Here is a 26857-nt window from a genome sequence, read left to right on the forward strand (position 1 = left end):
TGGCTCTCATACTTCACCATGCAAGTACATGCACCTTTTTCCACCCTGAAAGTGTCTTTACCCTTGCATCTCTGAGTCTTACCGCATCTCTCTTGAGAAGTTAGTTCACAGTTCTTGCCTCTACTTTCTGACTTCCCATTTGCTTTTTTCCCGTGGCCTGCTTGACAGCTTGATGCCCGTACACAGTGGCAACTGTTGCTTTCCTGGGCAGCACTGCTCATCCGAACACCACATGTGACATGCCTGCCAAGCAGGCATTGTGCCAGTTGCTGCCATCACAGAGACAGGCAGCAGATGTCTTCCCCACCCCTAAGCACCGCTCAGCCCCTCCCTCTATGCCTCACAGCTGCCTGCACTTCCCTGCTCCCTAGGTCTGTTCCCACCCTCCTCTCAGTGACATTCTGCTCAAGGTGACCACCCATGGCTTTACTTTCTTTCCATAATCTCTGATGATAGGACAACTTGAAGTTTTGTTTCCATACAACAACTTTATTTTACACAATATCTCATTTGCTAAAACTGTAAGATGCCAAATTCCATGAAAAGAATCGCTAAAGCGCCCAGTGTGTTGGCTTATCTGGCTTGTCCTCTGCCTCCAAATGCCAGGATCCCATATGAGCACCAGTTCATGTTCCAGCTGCTCCACTTCCCATCCAGCTCCCTGCTTGTGGCCTGGAAAAAGCACAGGAAGATGGCCCAAGTCCTTGGGCCTTGAATCCATGTAGGAGATTTGGAAGAAGTTTCTGGTTCCTGGCTTCAGATAGGTTCAGCTCTGGCCATTATGGCCATTTAGGGAGTAAACCAGCAGATGGAAGATCTTTCTCTCTGTCTCTTCTCTTTGTAAATCTGCCTTTCCAATAAAAATAAATAAATCTTCTAAAAATAAGAAAAGAATCACTAAAATAAAGTGATATTTGGCACCAGGTTTATGGCATAGTAGGTTAAGCCTCTTACTGCGGTGCCAGCATCCCATATGGGTTCTGATTGAAGTCCCAATTCCCATCCAACTCCCTGCTTATGTGACCTGGGAAAGCAGCAAAAGAGGGCCCAAGTCCTTAGGCCCCTGCACCCATGTGGGAGACTCAGAAGAAACTCCTGGCTCAGCTTCAGACTAGCCCAGCTCTCGCCATTGCAGCCATTGGGAGAGTGAATCAGTGGAAAGATCTCTCTCTCTCTCTCTCTCTCTCATATTTGTACTCTTTCTCTTTGTAAATCTATCTTTCAAGTTAAAAACAAAAACAAAAAAAACAAAACAGGGCCCGGCACTGTGGCCTAGTGGCTGAAGTCCTTGAATGCGCCGGGATTCCATATGGGCACTAATCCCTGCAACCCTGCTTCCCATCCAGCTCCCTGCTTGTGGCCTGGAAAGCGGTTGAGGACGGCCCAAAGCCTTGAGACCCTGCACCTGCATGGGAGACTCGGAAGATGATCTGGGCTCCTGGCTTTGGATCAGCGCAGCACTGGCCGTTGTGCTCACTTGGGGAGTGAATCATCGGACGGAAGATTTGTGTTTCTGGCTCTCCTTCTCTCTGTATATATCTAATAAAAATAAATAAATCTTTTAAAAAACCCACTTTTTTAATGTTAAAATTTTATTGACATAAAAATTGTGAAAGGCTGTACTTACAAACTTAAGTGCTTATAATTTATCATAGGAATTACTTCTCCAAAATGTTAATCACAGCTGGATTGAAAGAGTATTTGGGGAATGTGGCAATGTTGTTTATGTCAGTATACCACATTGTAAATCTACTGGAGATCCAAAAGGATTTGCTTTTGTGGAATTTGAAACCAAAGAACAAGCAGCAAAGCTATTGAGGCAGGTCCCAATGCTTCTTCAATAAACGTGTAGACTCCTGCTTTCCTCTGGAAGGGTCAAAAAACTTGTTTTTAAAAAAAGTGGTAATACCACTTATTGTGGACACTTTAGGTAATTTTTCAGTTATCTATTTTGGCTTGGACCTAGCCTGTGGAGGTTTACAAGTGTTTGCAACTTCAGACCAGGGAGCTCTAGTTCCATGTCAATTAACAGTATCACAGATGATCTTCTCCGAACTAATTCTCATCTGGATGCCATCAGGCAGGATGCCACCCCTTCCTAACCAGACTCCCAAATCAAAACCGCAGCAGGGCCTGGCACAGTAGCCTAGTAGCTAAAGGTCCTCGTAATACATGCACCAGGATCCCATATGGACACTGGTTCTAATGCCGGCGGTTGCACTTCCCATCCAACTCCCTACTTGTGGTCTGGGAAAGCAGTAAAGGATGGCCCAAAGCCTTAGGATCCTACACTTGCATGGGAGACCCTGAGGGGGGCTCTGGGCTCCTGGCTTCAGATTGGCTCAGCACCCGCTGTTGCAGTCACTTGGGGGAGTGAATCACCAGATGGAAGATCTCTGTCTCTCCTCCTCTCTGTATATCTGACTATCCAATAATAATTTTAAAAAACAATCTTAGGGCCCGGTGGCGTGGCCTAGTGGCTAAGGTCCTCGTCGGGATCCCATATTGTTGCGGCCGGCTAGGCTGGTAACGTGGACATGACGAAGGATCTGGAGATGAGACACCAACACCGAGACCAGAGATGGCGGAAATGTCTCTCTCCCGCCTCTCTTGAGGCCTGCTTTTATTGCCTCCACTCTTGACCTCTCACCTAGTTCTTGTTTACACTTTAGCCCACACTCTCAATATTGGATACAGCCGAGTTCCATTAGACCAGGTGCTTTCAGCCCCAAGCCCATTGCCTGTAGTGCTCAGCTTAGCGAGTGCTAACCAATTCCTTAGCCCACAACACCATATGGTCGCTGGTTCTAATCCTGGCAGCTCCACTTCCTCTCTAGCTCTCCTCCTCTCTGTATATCTGACTTTGTAATAAAGATAAATCTTTAAAAAAAAAATCTTAAAATGAAAAAAAAAAACCATAGTAGCCTTTCTTGCATACTGGGCCAATCAGCACATACTTCATATCCTGTCTTTTATACGACTACCAATCATTTTCTTTGACCTCAGTAACTGTGAAGGCCTTTGTCTGAATCCTCACTCCTCTCTAGGGGAGTATAATCTCTTTCAGAAAATTAAACATGGAACCATAGTGAGTAAACTGCTACCTTGTCCCTTCGGATCCAATTCCCAATTAATATGCCTAGGAAAGGAGTAGAAGATGCCCCAAAATACTTGGAAGAAAAAAGCTCCTGACTCCTGGATTGTGGCCATTTAGGGAGAAAATCAGCATATGGAAGATTTCTCTCTTTGCCCTGCCTTTCAAATAAATCTTTTAAAAAAAAAAAAAAAATATGGTCAGACCTGCTCTAAAAACACGGGTGGAAAAATTTTGCTAAACAACTGATTGATTTAGAAAGTCAAAGTTGCAGAGAGAGATGCAGAGATCTAGCCATTGGTTCACGCCCCCCCACCCCACCCCATATAGCTGCAATGGTCTGCCAGGCTCAAGCATGAGCCAGGGGACTTACTCAGGTCTCCCAGATGGGTAGCCAGGGCCTGGACATCTTGGCTGTCCTCCACAGCTTTACCAGGCTATGAGCTCTGAGCTAGACTGGAAGAGGAGCAGGCAAGATACAATCTGGCAATGCCAGTACCCAAAGGACAGCTTTAGCTGCCATGCCATATTGCCAGCCCCCCCCCCCCCACACACAAAATGTCCTAGTGGTCACGCTGTAGCCTTCATTTCCTCTTATTACGCAGATTAACCTCACCACAAACACACTGAGAGTGACTCAACTGCAAACTGTTTCCAGGATCAAATGCAAGCTCTCCCGCCTTGGGGCAGATGGTTCCAGGTCTACATCTCAGAATCACCAGCCCGGTTGAGTAGCTGGACATCAGGCACCTGGACTCTGTCTGCCCTGACTTTGTGGTGAGGTAGGCAGCTAGTTCAGGATCACCAGCATGAAAGTCACTCCCCCACCATCTAGGTGTTCCCTGCGTCCCACCTGTGACTCTCACCTATCACCTGAGGGTCGGTACTGCATTGTTGTGTAACCACTCCCCTCACAAGTCCCTATAAAGCCTCATGATAAGCAGGGGTTCTCTTTGCTCTTCCATTGCTCTGGCACTCCAACTCTTGGCCTCCCCAGTACCTCTGAGGACAGATAGCCCTGAGCTTGGGCCCTGTGTATTCCTCACCCTCTGTTCACTGCTTGAGCAGGACAATGAAGACAGCAATGCTAAGACGCTTTGTATTTCGAATGTGTGTGCTATCAGGAGTTCCAGGAGAGGTGAGGCCTGGCAGTAGTGGAATGTGGGCAGAGAAGCCAGGGAAAGGTGAATGTCTGCGGCTTTGTGAGTGTGTCCAGGTCACTCACTGCATGTCTCTCAGGATAACTTCTATTGCTGGGGAAGCTGGGACACAGGTGTTCAGCTTAATGGTTGGACTTCAGGATAATGACCATTTGTTCATCTTGGGGGTTATGATTGATTGGATTGCCATATGCACTTGTAATTTGCTAATTTCTAGTAGGCCCTGTTATCACCAAGCTTGGTTAATAAAGACTGCTTATAAAGACTCCCTAACAAACCTTAGACATGTCTGGCATGATCTCACTTGTACTCCGCAACAACTTGCTCCTCTGCTGGAACTCAGGGAGGAGTGGGGTTCTTTCACACATACACCTGGGACTGGCACATAGTCTTTTTTTTTAGTTTGTTTTTATTGAAAAGTCACATTTACAGAGAAAAGGAGAAACAGAGAAAAAGATTCTCCATCCACTGGTTCATTCCCCAATGGTCACAATAGCTGGAGCTGAGTCGATCCAGAGCCAGGAGCTTCTTCTGGGTCTCCCATGTGGGTGGAGGATTAGCAATTGAGCTAGTACACTGGACTCTCGCAAAGTGGGTCTTAAGAAATGTTAAATGGAAGAAAAGTACTTAAAATCTCCATGAAAATAACCCTTGAGAAAAGCATTTGGTGCTGTGGCTGGCTAGCTGAGACACACCCACATCCTCTATGGGATGAACCAGTTTGTATCTTGGCTCCGCTAATGATTCCTGTTTCCCGCTGGTGCATTCATCTGGAGGCAGCAGGTGATGGATCAAATAGTTGAGTTCCTGCCAGTCAGGTTGGAGACCTGAATGGAGTTCTGGGCTCCAGGCGTCAGCCTGGCCCAGCCCTGGTAGGTGAGCCGCTGGGAATGAGTGAGGACAATGAATGCAAAATTCTCTTTCTCTTCAAATAAAGGAAAATCGACATTTTAAAAAATCCTACTATACAATGTAATTTTTCTTACAAGTTCCACTTCCACCCTTTATTTTCAGGATAAAGGGACTCAGGAATAGCCTGGCCCCACCCTAAGCAGTCACGTGACTTTGGGAAAGTTACTTAATGTCTGCATCTCCCTGCGTTCTGTAAGAAGGGATGGGTGTGGCCAAATGCTAACCACGTTGTTACCTTCATCGCCATCGAATCAGCTCCCGGGTACCCCACTGTGGTCCTTAATTAAGTTTGAGAAAACCTTGTTGCAGGAAAAGAAGGGAAATGTGCAAACTGCTGCCAGGGGTGGCAGAGACAGGCAAGAACACACGATTAGGGAAGGGGAGGGACCAACGCGGTCCGCTGCACGGACAAGGAAGTGGAGAGGTGACCTTCCTCGGCTCTCACGCCGGACACGTGGATTCCGGGGGGTCAGTTGCGGGCACAATCGAACCCACGTGGCAAGCCCGGAGAAGAGCCTTCCGTCACAAAAACGGTCCACGGCGGCGGTGCAACTAAGTTTGGTAAGCCAATCGAAGCTGCCGGAGGAAAGTTGAGGAGGGAACCGAGCGTTAGCCTCACCGGGACCGTCTGCAGAGGAGGAGCCGAGGACAGCCCGAAGCAACCAACGCCCGCGCCGCCTCCCGCAGGACCGGAAAACTCCCGAGCACCGGCCGATGAATGGGACCCGGAGCCCAGGACGCCCCGCCGGAGGGGGCGCGGCGCTGGGCATCACGTGCCCGGGCTCCCTGCGGGCGCGTGGAAGGGACTCTGGGCACGATTGGGTCCTCGTCACCAGGTGACCAGAGGACGCGTTCCGGTTGGTAGGCGCCCGCCGGAGTGAGTGGCTTTCAGGCGAGAGGCGGCGGCGGAAGGAGGAGGGGCTGGGAGCGCGCTCTCTGCCGGCAGTGGCTGCGTCTCGCAGCGCGCGGCGGGTCCCCACCCCTTTTAAATAAGCCGGGCTGGTCGCCGCCCTCGCAGACGAGTCCGCTCGCGGCGGGCGGTGGTGGCGCGGCCGAGGCCGGAGCCCTGCCCGGGGCCGGGCGGCGGGGCGGCGGGGCGGGCGGGCGAGCGGCGGGCGAGGCCGCGGCTCTATGCGCGCCGCAGCCCCGGCATAGCCCGGCACAGCCCGGGGCTGCCGGGGCCGAGCGCGCCATTGTTGGGGGAGGGGGCGGCTGCCGAGCGCCGCGGGGTCGGGGGCGGGCGAAGGCGCCGACGGCGGCGGCGGAGCGCAGCGGGGGCGCCCCATGGGGAACACGCTGACCTGTTGCGTGTCCCCCAATGCCAGCCCCAAGTTGGGCCGGCGCGCGGGGCCGGCGGAGCCGGACTACGAGTCTGAGATCTACGAGGCGGCTGCCGGCGACGCGGTGGCGGTGGCTCCGGCTCCCGCTGCCGTGGAGCCCAGCGAGTTAGATTTCGGAGCCGGCGAGGGTCACCACCTGCAGCACATCAGCGACCGGGAGATGCCCGAAGGTAAGGAGGACTCCCTGGGCTCCTCCTCGGGCTCCTTCCTGCCGGGAGCCGGCTTTCCCGGGGCTGGGCACCGGGGGCGAAGGCTTGGCTCAGCCTCGCGTCCCCACCCCTTATTCTCCCACCGAGTCGGTCTGGTGTGTTTCCCTTTTCGCTACAGCAACGCCCAGGTCTTGCCCCCTGTTCATCCTTCTCTATTCTGGCCTGGGACCCTCCTGTCCACGGCCCTTCCTGTTTGTAGCCCTGTTCATCTTCCCCTGGGACTACAAGCAGGACTTGTTTGGGGGTGTGCCTCTCCCTTTTCTCAATACCCCGATATTGGGGTCTTCATCTCATCTCCCCATCCCTGCCCATGTCCAGATGGTGCCTGGGTGAGGGAGCCAGGTAAGGACCAAGGTTCCCGCCCACGCCCCCGGTAGAGTAGCAGATACGCCGCACAATTCAGACTCAGACCGGTGAGGAACTCATGTCAGTGCACCGTAGAGGTTGCCCCCATGTCTGTGTGGTGTTCTTAGGTAGACGGTTTTCAGTCGCACGGCAGAAGCTGCTGCGTTCTTTCACCGTGTTCTTTGAACACGGAAGGAAAATGTTGTGAAGGGCTTAAAATAACTGTGCATGGCGTGAAGTGTTCCTGCCAGGGCTGCGGGAGACTTCCCCCCACCCCTTAAACCCTAAGGAGTTTACCCACGGAGTTCAGATTACGTCTAAAATTCCCATTTTGACCGAAACCCCTCTGTAGCCCTCCTCCGGCCACTTTACTGACTTGCTTCACCTTCCTCTGTTCTAAACGAGGAGGTGGAGGTGGATCTTGACATCGCTGCTGTAAAGTTTCAACAGACAAAATGTCACTGCAGACTGATTTTGTCCGTGTTAAGGTTTGGAAATTAAAATGCCAGCCCCTGGCGGCGGTGGAGTCGGTTTCCATGGCTCCCCCTTCCTTCCCCCCACTTCCTAGACTTAGAGCCGAGTTCTGAGCTGAGAATACAGGAGGGCGGGGAGGGGATGGGAGGAGAGGAAACTTTGATTTTTTTTTTTTTTTTTTTTTTAATTTTGGAAAGCTTTGAATCTAGGTAAAAGTACTTCTTTCTGGGTAACGTGGTGGTTTTTGAGTGAGGACTGACTGCTTTAGTTCTTTGAAGTAGACAACATTGTAAGGTGTTTAAGTCCAGGTTGGCTCATTTGTTTCACTTTATTATTACCAGGAGGAGATGTCTTAGAAGTTTTGCATTCAAACTTTAGGCTGGCTGTCCTAGATTTTGTAAAAGTTAGAAAGACTAAGCCTCCGGATACAGTTCCTGTGTGGTGGGAAGTGCATATGTTGCAGAATATTCGGGAGTTGTGAAAGACTGAACAGACATGTGGATGCGTTGTACCTGGAGACAAGAAGCGTGGGAGTCCTCGTGGCCCGGCTCTGCTGGCTGGTGCCAGGTTAGACTCTGATTTTACAAACCAGTGGCGACGTGGGTACTGTGGGGTGGCAGCCCGAAGGAGAATCTATATACTTCTTCAGACTTCCTGTGTGTTTTCATGTGCCACTCACTTGACCCTTCTGGTGTGTGACCACACACAACTCGGTGAAGATCTGATGAGAGCACCATAGCTACTGAGGAGTCCCTGCTAATCCTGATAGACACAGCAGTGGTAGTAAGCCACAAATCATTCTTAAGGGACTTGAAGAACTTCCAGGGGTGCATGCATCTTTCGAATAGTCCTGTCTCAGTCAGTGAGTTCGGTGAAGATACACTCATTTCACTCAATTTGATCAATATAAAGGTAGGACTAACACGTGGCCTCAACTTCCTGGTTGATAGTGGGTTGATAAAGAGTTTACAATGTCCGCTGGGAACTGAAGCTCACAGTGCCTGGAAGGAAGAGGTGTTAGGAAAAGCCAGCGGGACACTGGGGTGGGCATTGAGCATAGGCTGCGAACTCGGGGAAGTTAGCAATGTATTACTGCAACAATTACATTTTTACTTCAGTAGAAAATTATCTATTGGCAGCCTTCAGTAACAGTGATAGGAGAATCCTCCATTTCAGCATTTGCCTGTCAGGTTGCCATGGAAACCAGGTCGGAACATCAAGTCTGAGGTTCAAGGCGTTGGAAGTTAGCTTTGAATGTCTTCTCTTCCAGGCAGTTTTGAGTCCGATCCCCTGGAAGCTGAGGTGTACCCATTCAGATGGAAAGCGTTCTAGCCTCTGTATAGTGAGTGAAGAAGTGAATTATTTTGGTTAGTTAAACAAAATCATACAGGAATGGTGTGCGGTTCTCTTCTGCAACAGGTCAGCACGTGACTTCTCAGGCCAGTTCAGAAAGATGGTCCTGAGAATCTAGTGGTGATTTCGGATAGACTCAGAATTACTTCCTTTTCTCTTTTGTCTAATGTAAGTGACAGTGCTATCATTAACACAGAAGATTCTGAGGTATTACCCAATTAGCCTTTGAATGGTCCAACCTTAGTAGCTTTGCTAGCCTGCTGGCCAGAGTTGTTCTCTCAAGTGACCTTGTTGCCCACAAGGGGCAATATGATGTGGAAAACCCTCTGGATGGCAGACCTTTCCTCTTTCTACTGCTGGTTTCCAACCCTCCTTTCTCCCCTACTTTTTAAAATGAATATTGCTCTGCTTGAAGTAAAGCGTATTGAAAACACTCATGTTTATTGCTATTTTCTGTTGACTCCACCTGAACTTTTTTTTTGCAAAAAAGCAAGGGCACTTTCTGTGTGCTCCTCGGCAGCTGTTCCTTAAGGGGTGAAGCTGCAAAGTTCCTGGAGGTGTCTGGTGTGGCAGAGCATCCTGCCCCGCCTCCTGCCCCGCCTCCTGTCCCTTTTGAATAACTAAAGTCTACCATCAGATGGGTGGAGACTCATTTATTTATCTACCCTTTATGATTGTGCATTTTGATAACCAATGATAATGTCTGATTAAATTTAACCATCTTTTGATTGAATGTTTGATTCCTGAGACAAAGACATCATTCCTCGTTAGAATTATGTTATACTTGGATTTTGATTTTTCCTTAAATCCAAAGAATGCCATTTTCTAGTTAGAGCATTTAGATATTACATGTTCTCATTCCAAATAGAAGTTACTCTTGAATTTTTTTTAAAATGATACAATTCTGTAGGCTCTAGGATTTCCTTTTTTTTTTTAAATTTATTTTTATTGGACAGTCAGATTTACAAAGAGGAGGAGAGACAGAGAGGAAGATCTTCCATCCATTGATTTACTCCCCAAGTGGCTGCAATGGTTGGATCTGCACCGATTCAAAGCCAGGAGCCAGGAGCTTCTTCCAGGTCTCCCATGCAGCTGTAGGGTCCCAAATCTTTGGGCCATCCTCTACTGTTTTCCTAGGCCACAGGTAGGAAGCTGGATGAGAAGTGGGGCCACTAGGATTAGAACCGATGCCTATATGGGATCCCAGTGCATGCAAGGCGAGGACTTTAGCCATTAGGTTACCGCACCAAGCCCTAGATTCCCTTTTGAGTTTTCAGTGGGCATTTGAATTCCTCTGTCAGGTTTCTCTGGATCGTCATTGCTTATCTTTTTGTCTTTTTTAAGATTTGTATTTATTTTTATTGGAAAAGCAGATTTATAGAGAGAGGGGGAGAGAGAGAGAGGAAGATCTTCCAACCACTGGTGTATTTCCTAGATGGCTGCAATGGCCAGAACTGAGCCGGTCTGAAGCTAGGAACTTCTGCTGGGTCTCCCTCGTAGGTGCAGTGTCCCTATGCTTTGGACCATCCTCTGTCCAGGCCACAGGCAGGGAGCTGGAAGGGAAGTGAACCAGCATCTATATGGGATCCTGGCACTTGCAAGGCGCATATTTAGCCATTGAGCCGTCATGCTGGGCCCTGAATGATGAGTCTTAACATGCTGAGAACGTTGAGTCAAGGAGAAGCGTTAGAAGAATCTGAGAAGGTGTGGGATAACTTGGACCAACTTGCTGCATTTCAGTACAGTACCAATGTGTTTCTGGAGCACCTGTCAGTGGGGATGCAGTGTGTCCGATGCAGGGCAGGCGGTGGTCCCTGAGACACAGCCTCTGTCCCAGCTCTGATACTCACATTCTGGAGTATTCAGGATAGACAGCACCTGGATGAAATCAAGAATGTCAGGGAGGGAAGGAAGACAGGGGAAGAGTTGGGGAAGAAGATGGTGAAAGCTGGCTGTTCTGTAAGTGGTGTGTAGTAGTGCTTTAAGTGAGGAGGCTGACAAAGAGAAATAGGCAGGCTTCCACGCATAGGCATGGCTCCTTTTTGAGTTCCTCTGGATGGCAGCAAAGTTGATTTGGGCAAAGCATGGAATAAGACAGAAAGCCAGCTACAGCACAGAGAGGAGGACATCAGCAGGAATACAAAGGTAATTGACAAACTTGGTAGTCAGTGTCAGTTAGCTTTCAATTCCACTATTCAGTGAACTTTGTCAAGTACTCTTGTAGGAGAGGACGAGACTGTATGTGTAGTTGGCTTCCACAAAGAATATTGCCTTTAGTTGTATTGGGAAACCCTTGGGGAATTACAGGGAGGAAGCTCTGTTCCTTCTTTATTTTAAAGAAGATTGGGTTAGCTGTTGTGGGAATTAACTGTCAAGCCAGCAAGGGTGGATGTGATGCCGTGGTTGAGAGCCGATGAAGGCTTCAACAAAGGATAAGGAGCTGAAGTGGGCGGAGTTTAAGAGATGGAGTGACTCTGAAGCTAGGTAACGAAGGCATGGATAGACAAGTCACAGGAAAAGAAATGTAGCTCCTTAAACAGTTTGATCATAAAAGAGATCAAAATGCAAATTAATTTCTTGTTCATGGAAATTTCAAAGACATCACAGTGTTTTCTAGGATGAGACTGTTAAGAAAGCTACATTACATACTCCGCAGGCAAGCCCGGCATCCCAAATGGGCACCAGTTTGTCTCCCAGTTGCTCCACTTCCCTTCCAGCTCCCTGCTTATGATCTGGGAAAGCCACAGAGGTGGCTGAAGTTTGGACCCTTGCACCCATGCGGGAGACTCAGAAGAAGCTACTGGCTTAGGATCTGCTCAGTTCCGGACTTTGTGGCTATTGGGAAGTGAAACAGCAGGTGGAAGATCTTTCTTTCTGTTTTTCCTAGCTCTTCTTTCCAATAAAAATAAACAAATCTTTTGTTTAAAAAAAGAAGCAAGCAAGCTACATTTGTGTGCTGATAGGGAATTGTTTGATCCCGTAAGGGGGAATTTAGCACATCTGACAACCATTGCAAAGGCGTTTAATCCAGAAATGCTGCATGGAGGAAGGTGTCCTGAAGGTATAGTCTATATATGAATGTGGATATGAAACAGCATTCGCACAAAGGTTTTGTTGCATTATTTTCAGTAGTAAAATTTTGAAAATACTATAAATGTCCACTAAAGGGCTTGGAAATAAAACTGATATAGCCAAACAGTGGAGAAATCTCTAAAAGGAGTTGGAGTGATTCCCCAAGGCTTGTTACATGAGAAAATCAGGAGAACATATATCTAGGAAAGATAGCAGGACAAATATGTATTTGTTTATTTAAAAATAAAAAGCATTGTTTTTTTTTTTAAGATTTATTTATTTTTATTACAAAGTCAGATATAGAGAGAGGAGGAGAGACAGAAAGATCTTCCATCTGATGAGTCACTCCCCAAGCAGCCACAATGGCCTGAACTGCGCCAGTCTGGAGCCAGGAGCTCTTCCGGGTCTCCCATGTGGGTACAGGGTCCCAAGGCTTTCCCAGGCCAATAGCAGGGAGCTGGATGGGAAGTGGAGCTGCCGGGATTAGAACTGGTGCCCATAAGATATCCTGGTGCGTTCAAGGCTAGGACTTTAGCTGCTAGGCCACAGCGCCAGGCCCCATTGTTATTTTTAAAAAGATATATTTTTTTGTTTGAAAGGTGGATCTTCCATCTGCTGGTTCAGTCTCCGCCCCCGTGGGTGGAGCTGACCCAATGTGGAGCCAGGAGCTTTTTCCAAGTCTTCACCTGCGTGCAGGGGCCCAAGGTGTTGGGCCATCCTTCCATGCTTTCTCAGGTGATAAACATGGAGCTGCATTGGAAGTGGAGCAGTAAGGACTTTATCCTGTGCCGGTCTGGGATTCTGGTGCTTGCAGGTGGAGGATTCATGTGGTATGCCACTGCACTGGGCCCAGAAATCATCCTTCATGGTTATGTCCGTTCACTTTTACTGATAAAGCAAATAATGCTTAAGGTTGTCATTTTTCTCAACAAGTTCATCTTTGTCTTCGAGGTCATTTTGTGCATTGCGTGGTGTGTGGACTGCTCACACTGTTTTGAGTTAGATAGTGTAGGTATCATATCTGTTTTACATATCAGAAGACGGACTCTGAGATGTAAAAATTGAATTTTCCAAAGGTTTAAGAAAACTGAATAGGAATTTAAATTTCAGATATCTAGAATATATATTCTAAAAATAGGGTCCTACATTACATATAATACATCCTATAATATATAGTATAGTCTGATATTATATATAACAGGATATTTAGTAATCTAAATTTCAGATATGTATAATAACACATAGAATAGGTTTATAGAATAACTCACAATATGGACTTTTTCTCTACAATACTTATTTGATGTATTTGAGAGATAGGAGAGTAGTGGTGGTCCCCGAACCTTGGCACTGCTCTAGAGTCAGGGAGTTGGTCTGCTCCAGTGGCCCCCGGGCAGGTTCTGGCTAATTCTTGAGTCACCACCTGACCTTGCCTCTGGTGCACATTAGCAGGAAGCTAGAATTAGGAATGGAGCCAGGATTTGAACTCTGGCATTTCCAGAAATAGCTTTTCTCTTGCCTCCCCCGCCCAACCCCCCCATATATTTAAGTGTATTAAGACTTTGGAGTTAAAATGGGAACATTGTGTAAAATGTTGTGAAATGGAGGTAATTTATAAGCTGGAAATGTTAAATCTTAAGAAATCAAGTAAAATGTTTATATAAAATTCAAGTTACTCTGTGGCATGTGGTGTGTCCATCTTAGCCATGGTCACTGAGTCTAGGTTGAGGATGAGACAGTTAAGGTAAGACTGAGAACTAACATGGAGGCGGGTTTGGGAGCTCCCCACCCTGCCAGGCCCTGAAGGTTAGGTGGGGTACACAGCTTGGCCGAGCACCCCCTAGTGAGGAAGGCCCACTGGAGGCCAGCAAGGGGGGGTTACCTGGGGACTGCACAGTGGACTTCAGAGAGAAAGCCCTCTGTTTCCATGGTGACTGTGAGGCCATAAAGCACTACAGTGTGCAGTGCAGGGCTGGAGCAGCTCAGTCCATCATTAAAACAGGAGCCTAGAGACTGCGGACAGCTTCTGTTTAGTTGAGCTGTGTCGAAATCCGTCTCTTTTTCTGCAGTAGGCTGCTGCTGTTAGAATTTCTTGGTCACTGCCTTCTTCCATTAATATTTTGACAAGAAAAACAATTCCCTTACAGTTTGTGATGATATAATGGTAACACTTGTGGCTTTAGTAATGCATTTCATTTATTAAGTTGCATATCGTTTCACATTTTTTTAAAACATCTGTTCAGTTGGGATGGATTTTAACAATTCAGAAAGCTCAGGTTAGAGGAAAAGCAATATTTGCTGTCAGTGTGTTACAGATTGCTTCTGAGGTAGGTGTACATTAGAATCCAAGTCTAAATTTGGGTTTTAATTTTTTTTAAAGATTTATTTATTTTTACTGGAAAAGCAAGTACACGGAGAGGAAGATCTTCCGTCCCATGGTTCACTCCCCAAGCAGCAGCAACGGCCAGAGCTGAGCCGATCCAAAGCCAGGAGCCAGAAACTTTCTCTGGGTCTCCAACATGTGTGCAGGGTCCCAAGACCTTGGGCTGTCCCCGACTGCTTTCCCAGGTCACAAAGCAGGGAGCTGGATGGGAAGTGGGGCCACTAGGACTGGAACTGGCAACACCCGTATGATATCTTGGCATGTTCAAGGCAAGGACTTTAGCTGCTAGGCCACGCCGTCGGGTGCCAGGCCCCAGGTTTTAATGTTTTTAAAGTCACGTTTTTCCTGCATCAACCAATCTTCCAGTTAAATTAGGCTGCAGTTTAAATAGATAGGACAGAACTGTGAGTCTTAAAATACCTTTTTAATCATAACCCTTAATGATGAGATCAGGAATAATCCTAGTTTAAAATATTCTTAGCGGATTCTCAGATATAATTTTTGGAGAGATTCACTATAATTAATATTTTTATTTTGCTGACATCTGTTTCTGCTTATTTGTGGGACCTGATACCTTGCTCGTTTAGCAGTCTTGCCTGTGCAGGTGTGCAGAATAGTGTTCAAAGTCCTCACCTTGAACGCACCAGGATCCTGTATGGGCACTGGTTCTAATCCCAGCAGCCCTGCTTCCCATCCAGCTCGCTGCTTGTGGCCTGGGAAGGCAGTTGAAGAAGGCCCAGAGCCTTGGGATCCTGCACCCATGTGGGAGACCTGGAAGAGGTTCCTGGCTCCTGGCTTCGGATTGGCTCAGCTCCAGCCGTTGAGTCCACTTGGGGAGTGAATCATCGGATGGAAGATCTTCTTCTCTGTCTCTCTTCCTCTCTGTATATCAGCCTTTCCAATAAAAATAAATAAATCTTTGAACGGGAAAGAGGTTTATTATGTTGGAAAAGCAAATTTACAGAGAGAGGGAGACAGATCATCCGTACACTGGAAGATCTAATTTTAAAGGAGTAGAACTTTGTGAATGCCTAAATCCTCAGTAAAGGGGCTTGGCTGAGGCGTAACGCATGATTGGCCTTTATGTGTACCTTAAGCAATGACTCACGCTGAGCGAGGTGGAGATGGTTTCTCTTTAACAAAGTAAGACGGGTTGCATGTTGATCATACCTGTTTTTAGAAGCGTGAATGAGAAAAATGGCTAGAAGGAATAGTTGTGAGTTTAGGGGTAGCTTTTTATCTTTTTTTTTTTTTTAAGATTTACTTGTTAAAATTTTTGTTTGAGAGGAAGACTTACAAAGAGAGGAGGGACAGAGAAAGAAATCCTCCATGTGCTGATTTACATGCCAGATGGCTGCTGTGGCTGGAGCTGGGCTGCCTGAAGTCTGGAACCAGGAGCCTCTTCAAGGCCGTCCCACATGGGTACAGGAGCCCAAGAACCGACAAAGGCTATCTTCCACTGCTTTTCCAGGCATAACCAGCAAGTAGCTGGATTTTTTTTAAGACTTATTTTTTATTTTTGTTGCAAAAGTCAGATGAACAGAGAGGAGGAGAGACAGATGGTTCTGTCCAATGAATGATTCACTCCCCAAGCAGCCGCAATGGCCAGAGCTGAGCCAATCCAAAGCCAGGAGCTTTTTCTGGGTTTCCCATGCGGGTGCAGGGTCCCAAGGCTTTGGGCTGTCCTTGACTGCTTTCCCAGGCCACAAGCAGGAAGCTGGATGGGAAACAGGGCCACAGGGATTAGAATTGGTGCCTATATGGGATCCCGGTGCAAACAATGCAAGGCCTTTAGTCACTAGGCTACCGTGCCAGGCCCAAGGAAATGTGTAACTTTTAAACAGAATGTTATATTGGCTCTTGCAAATATTATTTCATGATATGTGTTTGTTAAATAAGCTAGTGGCTTTTACTTATTTTTACCTGTAGTGTGATCATTAGCACTGCTTGATAGGCCAGATCTCGGGGTTAGAAGTCAAAGTAATCTATCTCAAAATATTATTTTTTAAACAGATTTGTTTATTTATGTTTAAAAGACAGGTTTTACAGAGAGGGGGAGAGAGAGGTAGGTCTTCTATTCACTGATTTCACCCTCCAAATGAGTTGAGCCAGTCTGACAATCTGAAGCCAGGAGCCAGGAGCTTCTTCTGGGTCTCCCACTTGGGAAAGCTTGAGGCTTTCTCAGGTCTTAAGCCAGGAACTGGATCAGAAGTGGAGCAGCTGGGACATGAACCAGCACCTATATATGGAATCTGACACTAGGGTCAAGGGTTAGCTTGCTGTGCCACCCAAATGTTTTTCGTTTTTAATGAAAAAAATTTTATAGCTGGGGAGTTCGTGGTGTGAATTGGGTGTTACTTGAGTTGGACATTAAATAATCCCGTGAGAATCCATTGTCTACAGAAACGGCTGTTGGAAAAGGAGCCGCTGCTGGCTGCTGGCTGCTGGCTAGCCGACTCCTACGTTCAGCCGTGCCTTTGTCTGGTTCTTAGGGAGGTCCATGGGAGCGACAGTGGCTTAGACAGCTCTGGTTCATGTGTTCAGCCCTTGGTGTGTCAGCTTGTCACTTAGGCTAGGTCTGCATGTTGTCCTATCTTTTGCCCACTTCTCCCTCCCGCCCCCCACGCCCCCCACTTGACTTGTTACAGTGTTTATGGGTATACTAGCACATTGCTTTGGAGGGTGGTGTGTATTCATATATTAAGCAAACTACTCTTCAATTCTGGTTTTTCATTTTCCTCTACTTTGGTTGACAATTTTAAGTTAAACATTTTCATGACATTACATGTAGTACAGCTGTTTTCTTTAACAATTCTGTAGTTTCAAAAACTTGGAAACTGTAACATGTTCTTTAGGTAGGAAGGAGATAGTCCTGAGCTTCAGGCCGGATCCAGCTGTTAGTCACTACCTGTCACTTCATGCAAAATGGTTTCATTTTTCCAAATTGTTCTCACTGTCTCATCTTTTCAAAGATGTGGGAAAAAAAACTTTAAAATAATTTTTGAGTGGGCTTTTTACATAAGAGTAAGTTCCTCTAAAAATGTTAAAGTTTAATAAAGTTTAAATTGGAACTTCTGTGAAGAGCAAAGCAGTTGTTTGAGCTGCAAGGTTTCCGCGGGCAGTCCTGCTGCAGTGCTGATCCAGAGTCCTGCAAAGCCAGCAAGTGCCTAGATGGTGTTCCTGTAAGATTCCAGCCACATTCCCTTGGAGGCTGAAAGGGGTTGTGGAAAAGATGATTTTCACCTCTGCATTGGTTTCTCTTTTTTTCTTTTTCTTTTTTTTTCTTAAAGATTTATTTGTTTTGGGCCCCATAGCCTAGCGGCTAAAGTCCTCGCCTTGAACACGCCGGGATCCCATATGGGTGCTGGTTCTAATCCCGGCAGCTCCACTTCCCATCCAGCTCCCTGCTTGTGGCCTGGGAAAGCAGTTGAGGACGGCCCAAAGCCTTGGGACGCTGCACCCGCGTGGGAGACCCGGAAGAAACTCCTGACTTCAGATTGGCTCACCTCCGGCCATTATGGCCGCTTGGGGAGTGAATCAGTGGACAGAAGATCTTCCTCTCTGTCTCTCCTCTCTGTATATCTGAGTTTCTAATAAAAAAATAATATAAATCTTAAAAACATTTCTACTTCTATTGGAAAGGAAGATCAGATTTGTGGAGAGAAGGACAGAGAAAGATCTTCCATGTGCCAGTTCACTCCGCAGCTGGCTGCAGTGGCCAGAGCTGGGTCGATCCAAAGCCAGGAGACTCCTCAGGATCTCCCCTTTGTGCAGTGATTTTGTTTTTCAATATGTTAATGTGTATTTAATGGCCAGACATGTATGTACTTGTGTATTATATATTGAGATCTACTTACATGGAAATACAGGAATATTTTACCACTGGGCTTGTTTTTAAAAAGCAGATTTTTTTTTTTTTACTCTTTTTTTTTTTTATTGTTAACAATCTTACATAGTTAATTACAGTGTAAAGGTTTAGGGGCTATAGGGATGTGGGTAAGATTTTTATGTCCATATTGTTTCCTTCATGTATCTGAGGTAAAGGGGGATATTGAGGGAGAAGCCCCACCCAGTTTCCCACCCTCCCAAAGTCCCGGATTTGGGGCATGCTCTGAGATACCTGCTCAAGTGGATGTAATAGTTCTCCAGTTGTGAATCGCTGCCAATTTCGCCACTTCCAGCTCGATGAGGTCATTGAAGAATCCATTGATTGTCATAGTCATCCGCCCAGAATTTCGCTGCCAGCATATAGTTGAGGTGGTTGATAGACTTGTTCTGTCCTCTGTCTTTTCTTGGCTAGGGTTCTGAGACCAGCAGTTCAGTTGGGGAGATCCTCAAAGAAACTTTGAGGTATTCCCAGATCAGATTCCCGTATGTTCTAGTAAGCACAGGGCCCGGCACAGTCCATCTCCACGAACAGCTGGTGGTTGCAGTTGCTGGGTTGGTTCTGCTCTCAGTCCCGACTTGCACTGGAACCAATGGGTGTTGTAGTCCAACCTGGTTCTGCCCAGCACGTACTCGGCCCTTTTATCAACTAGTGGGAGCTGTGGCCCAGTGGGGACGACCCACAATAACCCCCTCCAGCCACGCCTCCCACCCTGGCCTGCCAATGTGCATAGCCGACTAGTCCAGTCTGTTCCACCTCCCATTTCGCTCCTATACCTATCAATGGAATGGGTATTAAAGCTTAGTTCCTTCTAACCAACTCAATCATCTAGCCCTCACGGATGTTGTTGAGTGCCTCTCTGTCTAGCCACCCCAGCCTTCGTCCTAGTTCTGATGTCCTCCCGCGGGAGTAGTGACCCAAGAGGGGGGAACTCACCACTTCCTTAGTCTGGTCTGTCCCATCCCTGCCCATGCTATCTAGTGGGAGTAGCTGTCCGGCGAGGGGACCAGCCCCTCAATCCCCCCATTGGCTCTGCCCTCTTCCTTCCTGGTTCTCACGTGTGCTGGTTGGGTGCTGCATTCACATCTAGTACAGGTAACCTCACCTTGGCTTTCTGTCTTGTGTACTAGTTCTTGTCGCGACCAAACCCACCTGACCCACACCCCGTTCTGGCGCCTGGGTTTGCCAGTGGATGACATGAACTGTTTCAGCCTGGTCCACCCCTGATCCATGCCAAATGTATGTCGGTGGGAAACTTTCCATGGCCTATTCTGGGCAGTTTCCTATCCTGCTTCTTGTGCTTCTTTTGCACAAACCAGAGGGTCCATGAGCCAGCCCTACTCAGTTCACCTTCTGTCCTAGCAGGGACAGTGGTTTTTCTGGCTGGCTTTTACCCCGTTCTGGTTCTTGTTGGATGTATCAGCCTGGCCATGGCTTGTCCATACCCATGTATAGCTCACAGGTGGCTCAGTAGGGGATTGAGACCTTGCCTAGTCCGTCCCATGTCTACCCTGGTTCCCCAGGACACCAGTTGGTGTTGGTGTTTGGCCCGGCCTGGCAAAAACAGATTTTTTAAAAAAGATTTATTTATTTTTATTGGAAAGGCAGATGTACAGAGAGGAGGAGAGACAGAGAAGAAGATCTTCCATCTGATAGTTTACTCCCCAAGCAGCCGCAATGGCTGGAGCTGAGCCAATCCGAAGCCAGGAGCCAGGAGCTTCTTCCAGGTCTCCCTTATGGGTGTAGGATCCCAAGGCTTTGGGCCTTCCTCAACTGCTTTCCCAGGCCACAAGCAGGGAGCTGGATAGAAAGCAGCAGAGTCACCGGGATTAGGAACAGCGACCATATTGGAATCCCAGTGCATGCAAGGCAAGGACTTCAACCACTACGCCATTGCGCCGGGCCCAAAGCAGATTATTGCTGTAGCTTGGGAAATACTGTCAAGCGTATCGTTAATGGTTACTCTGGGAGCTTGGTTCACTTTCTTGAGAGGAAGTGATGGACTTTAGATGGACTTTGTGGAGGGGTATCCTAAGGGCTTTCTGCCTTTCCCTCCCCTACCCCTCGTGGCAAGTGCTATACTCCCACCGAAGGGCAAACTTTGTTTCATGGAAATTCAAGAATCTCTAATGGTGTTGACTGAACTGAAGAATTAGCCCAGCCCAGGGCCGTGTGGACCGCTGGCCACGCTGCCTTGATGTGAAGCCAAACACTGGCATACGTAGCTCTGTGGTAGATGTTAAAGTGTCATATACTTATTGAAGCCCCAAGGTGATTAGACTCTCAGGGATAAGATGAGAATTTAGCTTTGGAAATTGAGGGGAAATGTTGGGAATCAGTTTCTATCGTGGAAGTGGTTATATAGATTAAAACATTGGATTTTTATGTGGTCCTCTTAAATCTGTCATGATACATAGTCCCAAAGAAACCACTGCTAACCAAATGAGTACACTTTTTGAATGGAGTTATATTTAGCCACCTGATTCGAGAACATTTGCCCAAAACAACACTGTTAGCCCGAGTGTGTCCTGGATGGCATCCCTCATGGCTAGGGGCTGTGCCCGAAACATGCGTGCAGCGCCAGCGAAGAGGAAGGTGATTGCATTTGTTTGGTGAGCAGGAAGGGGAGAGGGCATCCGTCAGTTCATGTCATTTATTTGCATCTGCTCAGGTAAGTGCACATTTTTTGGAAGTCTAGACACAGGCTGCGTTTATCACACGTACAGAGACGCTCTGTGGCTTTTGCAGTTTCGCAGAACATTTATGTTGCAACTTTGATTTCATTTCTAAACTTTTTCTGACACCATTAAAAGTAATTAAAATCAACGTGAGGCTACTTTTAAATCTGTCTTTTTCCACTCAACTGAACAATCACATCTTTTTGTCTTCCCCTGTAGATCTAGCTTTGGAATCCAACCCTTCTGACCATCCAAGGGCAAGCACAATTTTCCTGAGCAAATCTCAAACAGACGGTAAGACAGACAACACCTTCCCTGCAAGGAATGAAAGCATTTAGAAGAATTTACTTTTGTTTAAATTTTTTAAGTTTTTGTATATTCACTTATTAATATGTACTTTTATTCTTTCTTTTAGTTGTCGTTTTAATGAGAACATTGAAACTTTATGGCTAACACATTTTTTAAGTTTTTTTTTTTTTAAGACTTTATTTATTTATTTATTTTTAGATTTATTTTATTTTTATTACAAAGTCAGATATACAGAGAGGAGGAGAGACAGAGAGGAAGTGGAGCTGCCGGGATTGAACCAGTGCCCATATGGGATCCTGGTGCGTTCAAGGCGAGGATTTAGCTACTAGGCCATGGCACCGTGCCGGGCCCTTTTTTTAAGTTTTGTTTTTAATTTTTATTTGAAAGGCAGAGTTATAGACAGAGGGAGAGACGGGTGGAGGGGGGGGGAGAGAGAGATCATCTGTCTGCTGGTTCACTCCCCAGATGGCTGCTACAGCCAGAAGTGAGTTCATCTGAAGCCAGGAGCTTCTTCTGGGTCTCCCATGTGGTTGCAGTGGCCTGAGGACTTGAACCATCCTCCTCTGCTTTCCCCGGGCATAAGCAGGGAGCTGGATTGAAATTGAAGTAGCTTGGACACAAACAGGTGCCCATGTGGGATCCTGGTGCCACAGGCGGAGGCTTAGCCTCCTGCGTCATCATGCCAGCCTGGGCTGCACCTTGCGGCACCTCTCTGTCAACAGGTTAACCACACCATGGAATTATGCTAGTTTGTTCATACTACTTTGTTGTTTTTCTTTTGCTCCAAAACACACATCTTAAAGATGAATGATGGGGTTTTGACAATAATTAGGTTTCATTTAAACAAATCAGTAAAGTCACTTTTATGTATGGTGATAGAATCTGGTTTTGGTCCCATTTTACAGGGTTCTAACTAGATAGGTCTGTCTGACATCCAAGCTAATGCTATTCAGAACTTAAAAGCTATTTGAAACTTTGCTACCTTAGTGTAATAATAATTTTTTAAAAATCAGTGTGTTAAACAGCTGTGAATTTTTTTCTGTCCTTGATTTAGCACAAGAATCTTCCTGCTTTTTTTCCTTAATATTATGTTAAATCCTGGTATATGAGCTAAAAAGCCTCACATGACCAGGTTGCCTAGTTGGTGATGATAGCAAGAATACAAGAAGTGAAGGTGCAGTGATAGTATCCGGGGCGTGTTGTTGCACAGTAAGAAAAAAAGGGGGGGGGGGGGAAGGATTTGTTTCTTTTGTTTTCCGAAGTTATTTTACATGAAAGAGTTATAGAGAGGGAAAAACAGATCATCTGTCTACAGGCTCACTCCCCTAATGGCTGCAGCAGCCAGGGCTGGGCCAGTGCGAAGCTGGAAGCCCAGGAGCTTCCTCTAGGTCTCCCACATGAAGATAGGGGCCCAAGGCCTTGGCCCGGCCCCTGCTGCCCCTCCTAGGCCATTGGAGGAAGCTGGATCAGAATTGGAGCAAGCAGGACTGGATGCTGGCACTGCAGATGGAGAATCAGAGTGCTGTGCCACTGCACCAGAACCCAGGGGGGAATTTCCAGTTTATATGTTGTCTCAGGCAAGTCATTTATGGTTAGGATGATTTTCTTCTGGAGCAGGGCTTCTTTGTATAGTGTGTGTGTGAACAGTAAATAACAGCTGCCCCACGCCCCTTTCTTCAATGTGCACTTGTCTTGCCTGTTTAGTGCTGGAGGGAGCAGCTGTGTGGGAAAGTAAGGGCAAGTTGAATTCCTTTTGGAACTTCTGTCTTCTAACCTTTGTTAGACTGAAATGATCTTGTGCATGGTAGGTAACTCAGTTGGGTACGGGCCTCATTTTAAGATTTAGTTAAGGTAGGTTACTCCACGGTTGTGGAAAACCCATCTGTTGTGTCAGTGGCATGTTTTGGTAGATGGCATGGTTCAGGATGCTTGAAGGATTCTGGTGCACCTAGGGATTGGTGCCTGGCCAGAAACTGGTTGTTAGCATTATCAGGTGTTGGGTCCTGATAGTAAGTGCAAGCTCTATGTAAATATGGATTAGACAGTATTACTGATAATGGTACATGTATACAACAGGTGACTTTCATATTAGCTAAATTTCTCATCTGGCCTAATTTATTTTTGATTTGTACCTAATTTGTACCTGTTAGACTTTTCATTCGTGAGATTCATCTTGCCAGGTGATTAAAGTGATTAATTTCATTAGAAATTGTAAAAAAAAAATAATGAAATTTAGGGCCCAGCGTAATAGCGTAGTGGTTAAAGTCCTCACCTTGCACGCGCCGGGATCCCATACGGGCGACCGCTCTAATCCTGGAGGCCCCGCTTCCCATCCAGCTCCCTGCTTGTGGCCTGGAAAAGCAATCAAGGATGGCACAAAGCCTTGGGACCCTGCACCCACGTGGGAGACCTGGAAGAGCTCCTGGCTTCAGATTGGCTAAGCTCCAGCCATTTCGGCCGCTTTGGGGAGTGAACCATCAGACGGAAGATCTTTCTCTTAGTCTCCTCCTCCTCTCTGTATATCCGCCTTTCCAATAAAAATAAATAAATCTTAAAGAAAAATAATAATAATGGAATTTTACCTCATTTGTGTATTGGTAATTCATCAAATAATTAGCAGTGACTTTATTTTTCTATGACATTTGTATGAAATTGATCAATTTTTTTTATTTTCAGTGCGAGAAAAGAGGAAGAGCAACCATTTAAACCATGTAAGTATAAACAGTAAAAAAGTTAACAAATGAGCAATTTGCTGTGAAAATATGTCTGCCATGATATCTGAAAAATGTAATGGGAATGCTTTTCCTAGATTTCCTAAACCTGTGTTTTCCTTAAGTACCAAATTTATTCAGGGAAGACTTTGGCTTAGTGTAGTGCCCCCCCACACAATTTTTCTTAACTTTCTGATATGATTCTGTGATGTTAGTATAACGATCTGCCTTACATTTTGTAGTCTTTTTTGATCAAAGTAACTCAGTTTATAATATCAGAATCGGCTCTCCGTCCTAGCCGCCAGCTGCCCGTCGTGCTGTGTGGCAGCTCCCTCGCTGTCCCTCTTATCTCTTCCTTTCGACTCGAGTTTCCTTTGCTGACATTACATGTATTTTATTGGGTTCTAATCAATATTTACATTGTGTGACTGCTGAGCCAGACAGTATTCTGACTGCACCTCCTCTGAGTACACCCATCATTCTTCCTCTTAAAGTATCTCCGAGATGTGAGCGTTTCTCCTGCCCAGTGCGCGTTAGCTCATAGCCAGGCGCGGTCCAGAGCCTCGGTCTGCCGTCCTGCTTTTGCATTCTTCGTGTTTGTGTGGAATTGATTTTCTGACTCTGTTCACTTGTGTGTTTGCTGACCACTGTTTCCCCTCTCCGAATGTTGTAATGCTTGTCACATGCCTATCAAATATTTTCCATCTACTACACCACATCTGTTCATTTCTTGCTTGGAGACAGACGTCCTTAGCCTTTGATCGTCCTGCTCCAACACAGAGAGCTGCTTTTGCCGAGGTCTGCCCTCTGTTTTCCTGGGATATCTCTTGAAGTCATCTAGGATCTCACGTAACCACGGTTGTATCAGATGCTTTGTGTCCTAGATTCTGTTTTCTTCTGTCTTGTACTTACTGTTTTATTGGAATACATTACACTGGAGTTCATCTTTCTGGAAAGGCACATGGGCATTTAAAAAAAAGATGTATTTATTTTTACTGGAAAGGCAGATATACAGAGAAGGAGAAACAAGGATCTTCCATCTGCTGGTTCACTCCCTAAGTGGTCACAATGGTCGAAGCTGTGCTGATCCGAAGCCAGGAGCCAGTAGTTTCTTCTGGGTCTCCCACACAGGTACAGGGCCCCAAGGCCTTGGGCCGTCCTCAACTGCTTTCCCAGGCCACAAACAGGGAGCTGAAAGGGAAATGTAGCAGCCGGGACACAAGGGCACCCACATGGGATCCCAGCGCGTGCAAAGCAAGGATTTTGCCACTAAGCTACCATGCCAGGCCCCGCATGGGCATTTTTAAAGAGATCTCCACTGACTGAGAAGTTCTCTTTGATAGGAATGTATTCGAATTCTAGGTTAAAACTTATTTGCATAGTTCTTGAACACCTTTTGATGCTTCCTTCTCCTGTGTAGTGTTGCTCTTACACCTGTTGGCGTTGTAGAACATATGTACCCGGGATTGAGTCTGTTTTCCTTCATTTCTCTTTGTTCTAGGATTCTGAAATTTCACGTTTTCATACAGGAATTTTCATGTGACCGTTGCCAGTAATGCACAGACTAGTCGTTCCTTCTGAAGTTTCTGTTTTGGTATTTTCTCTGATCTTTTTCCTTGTGTAATAATTCAGGTGTCGGGCTCTTAGACCAGCCCATTAGTTAACAGAGCGGCAGATAGATTTTCTGTTTGCAGATTTGCTCCCCACATGCCTGTAATATCTGGGACTAGGCAGGCCAGAGCCCAGGTCTTCCACGCTGGCAGGAACTCGGGTACTTGGGCTGTCACCTGGTGCTTCCTAGTAAGCACAAGAACAGGAAGCGGAAATGCAGTGGGAGTGGGACTCACAGCAGGCCCTCCATTATGGGACGCACGCTTGCTAAGCAGCTGTTCTTATTTAGATCTCTTGTCTTAGAAGTTTCTGTCAGATATGTGGGGTTTCTGGTTTTCTCTACATGGGTGCACCAGTGCGTGAGCAGGACTTGTCAGCTGTAGGGTGTCACTGCGAGGACTTGGGAACGTCAGAGTTTCATCTGGGGGGTCGGGTGTCTTGTCTCTGGAACAGTTTTACTTCCGAAAGACTACTGGAATGGGACCTGGTGCGATAGCGTAATGGTTAAGGTCCTCGCTTTTAATGCACCGGGATCCCATATGGGCACCAGTTCTAATCCTGGCAGCTCCACTTCCCATCCAGCTCCCTGCTTGTGGCCTGGGAAAGCATTGGAGGATGGCCCAAAGCCTTGGGACCCTGCACCTGTGTGGGAGACCTAGAGGAAGTTCCTGGCTCCTGGCTCCAGATCGGCGCAGCACCAGTCGTGTGACCACTTGGGGGGTGAATCGTTGGACGGAAGATCTTCTCTGTCTCTCCTCCTCTCTGTATATGTGCCTTTCCAATAAAATAAATCTTTAAAAGAAAAAAAAAAGACTACCAGCATGGCTGCTCTTTTTCTGGAAGCTGGGCACAGGAGATGGAGGTCATGTCCGTGTGAGTTTTCTCATTATTTCCTTAGGACTGAATACAGACACTGTTGGGCTTGATTTCTCTGGTGAGAATACAATATCTAGATTCCTTAAATGTGGAGACTAGCTGGACGTGAAGCTCTGACCACAGAACTTCAGTCGACTCTTGGCCTGGGTCTTATGTTCTACCCCACTTTCCAGAGAGTTGGTGTGCTGTAAACCGTGAGTGGGTTTTGTGCGATCAGCTGACTTGCCTGTTCCTGGCCAGTCACTGTCCGTAGGAGCCGAAACTGGGATTGCTGTGCATTTTCATGTCAGTTACCACGTCGGCTTTTCTCGTGTTTCAGAGATTGAAAAGCACCTGCTGTCTGTACCGCCTCCCTCCCTACATGTAACCGTTACCTCAGATGCTATGAATTCTAGTGAGATTTTAGGAGGGAAGAGAGTTAGACTTGGCAATCTGCCAGATTTTATT

General features: G+C 46.7%; 1 protein-coding gene across 2 annotated transcripts in view; it reads left to right on the forward strand.

The window, feature by feature from the left end:
• Window positions 1–5794: 5794 nt before the first annotated feature.
• Window positions 5795–26857, forward strand: part of CCNYL1 (cyclin Y like 1) — a 41471-nt gene continuing 20408 nt past the window's right edge. The window contains exons 1-4 of one of the 2 annotated variants that reach the window (XM_058664922.1): window positions 5795–6002; window positions 6492–6676; window positions 21123–21197; window positions 23889–23923. In XM_058664922.1, the coding sequence (XP_058520905.1) occupies window positions 5881–6002; window positions 6492–6676; window positions 21123–21197; window positions 23889–23923 (417 nt within the window). In that variant the 5' untranslated portion in view covers window positions 5795–5880. Of the gene's footprint in view, window positions 6003–6024; window positions 6044–6491; window positions 6677–21122; window positions 21198–23888; window positions 23924–26857 lie in introns of those variants that run through there. The other variant, XM_058664923.1, reaches the window with a different exon arrangement.

The sequence above is a fragment of the Ochotona princeps genome, chromosome 5 (assembly GCF_030435755.1).
Source record: "Ochotona princeps isolate mOchPri1 chromosome 5, mOchPri1.hap1, whole genome shotgun sequence".
Classification (NCBI taxonomy): domain Eukaryota; kingdom Metazoa; phylum Chordata; class Mammalia; order Lagomorpha; family Ochotonidae; genus Ochotona; species Ochotona princeps.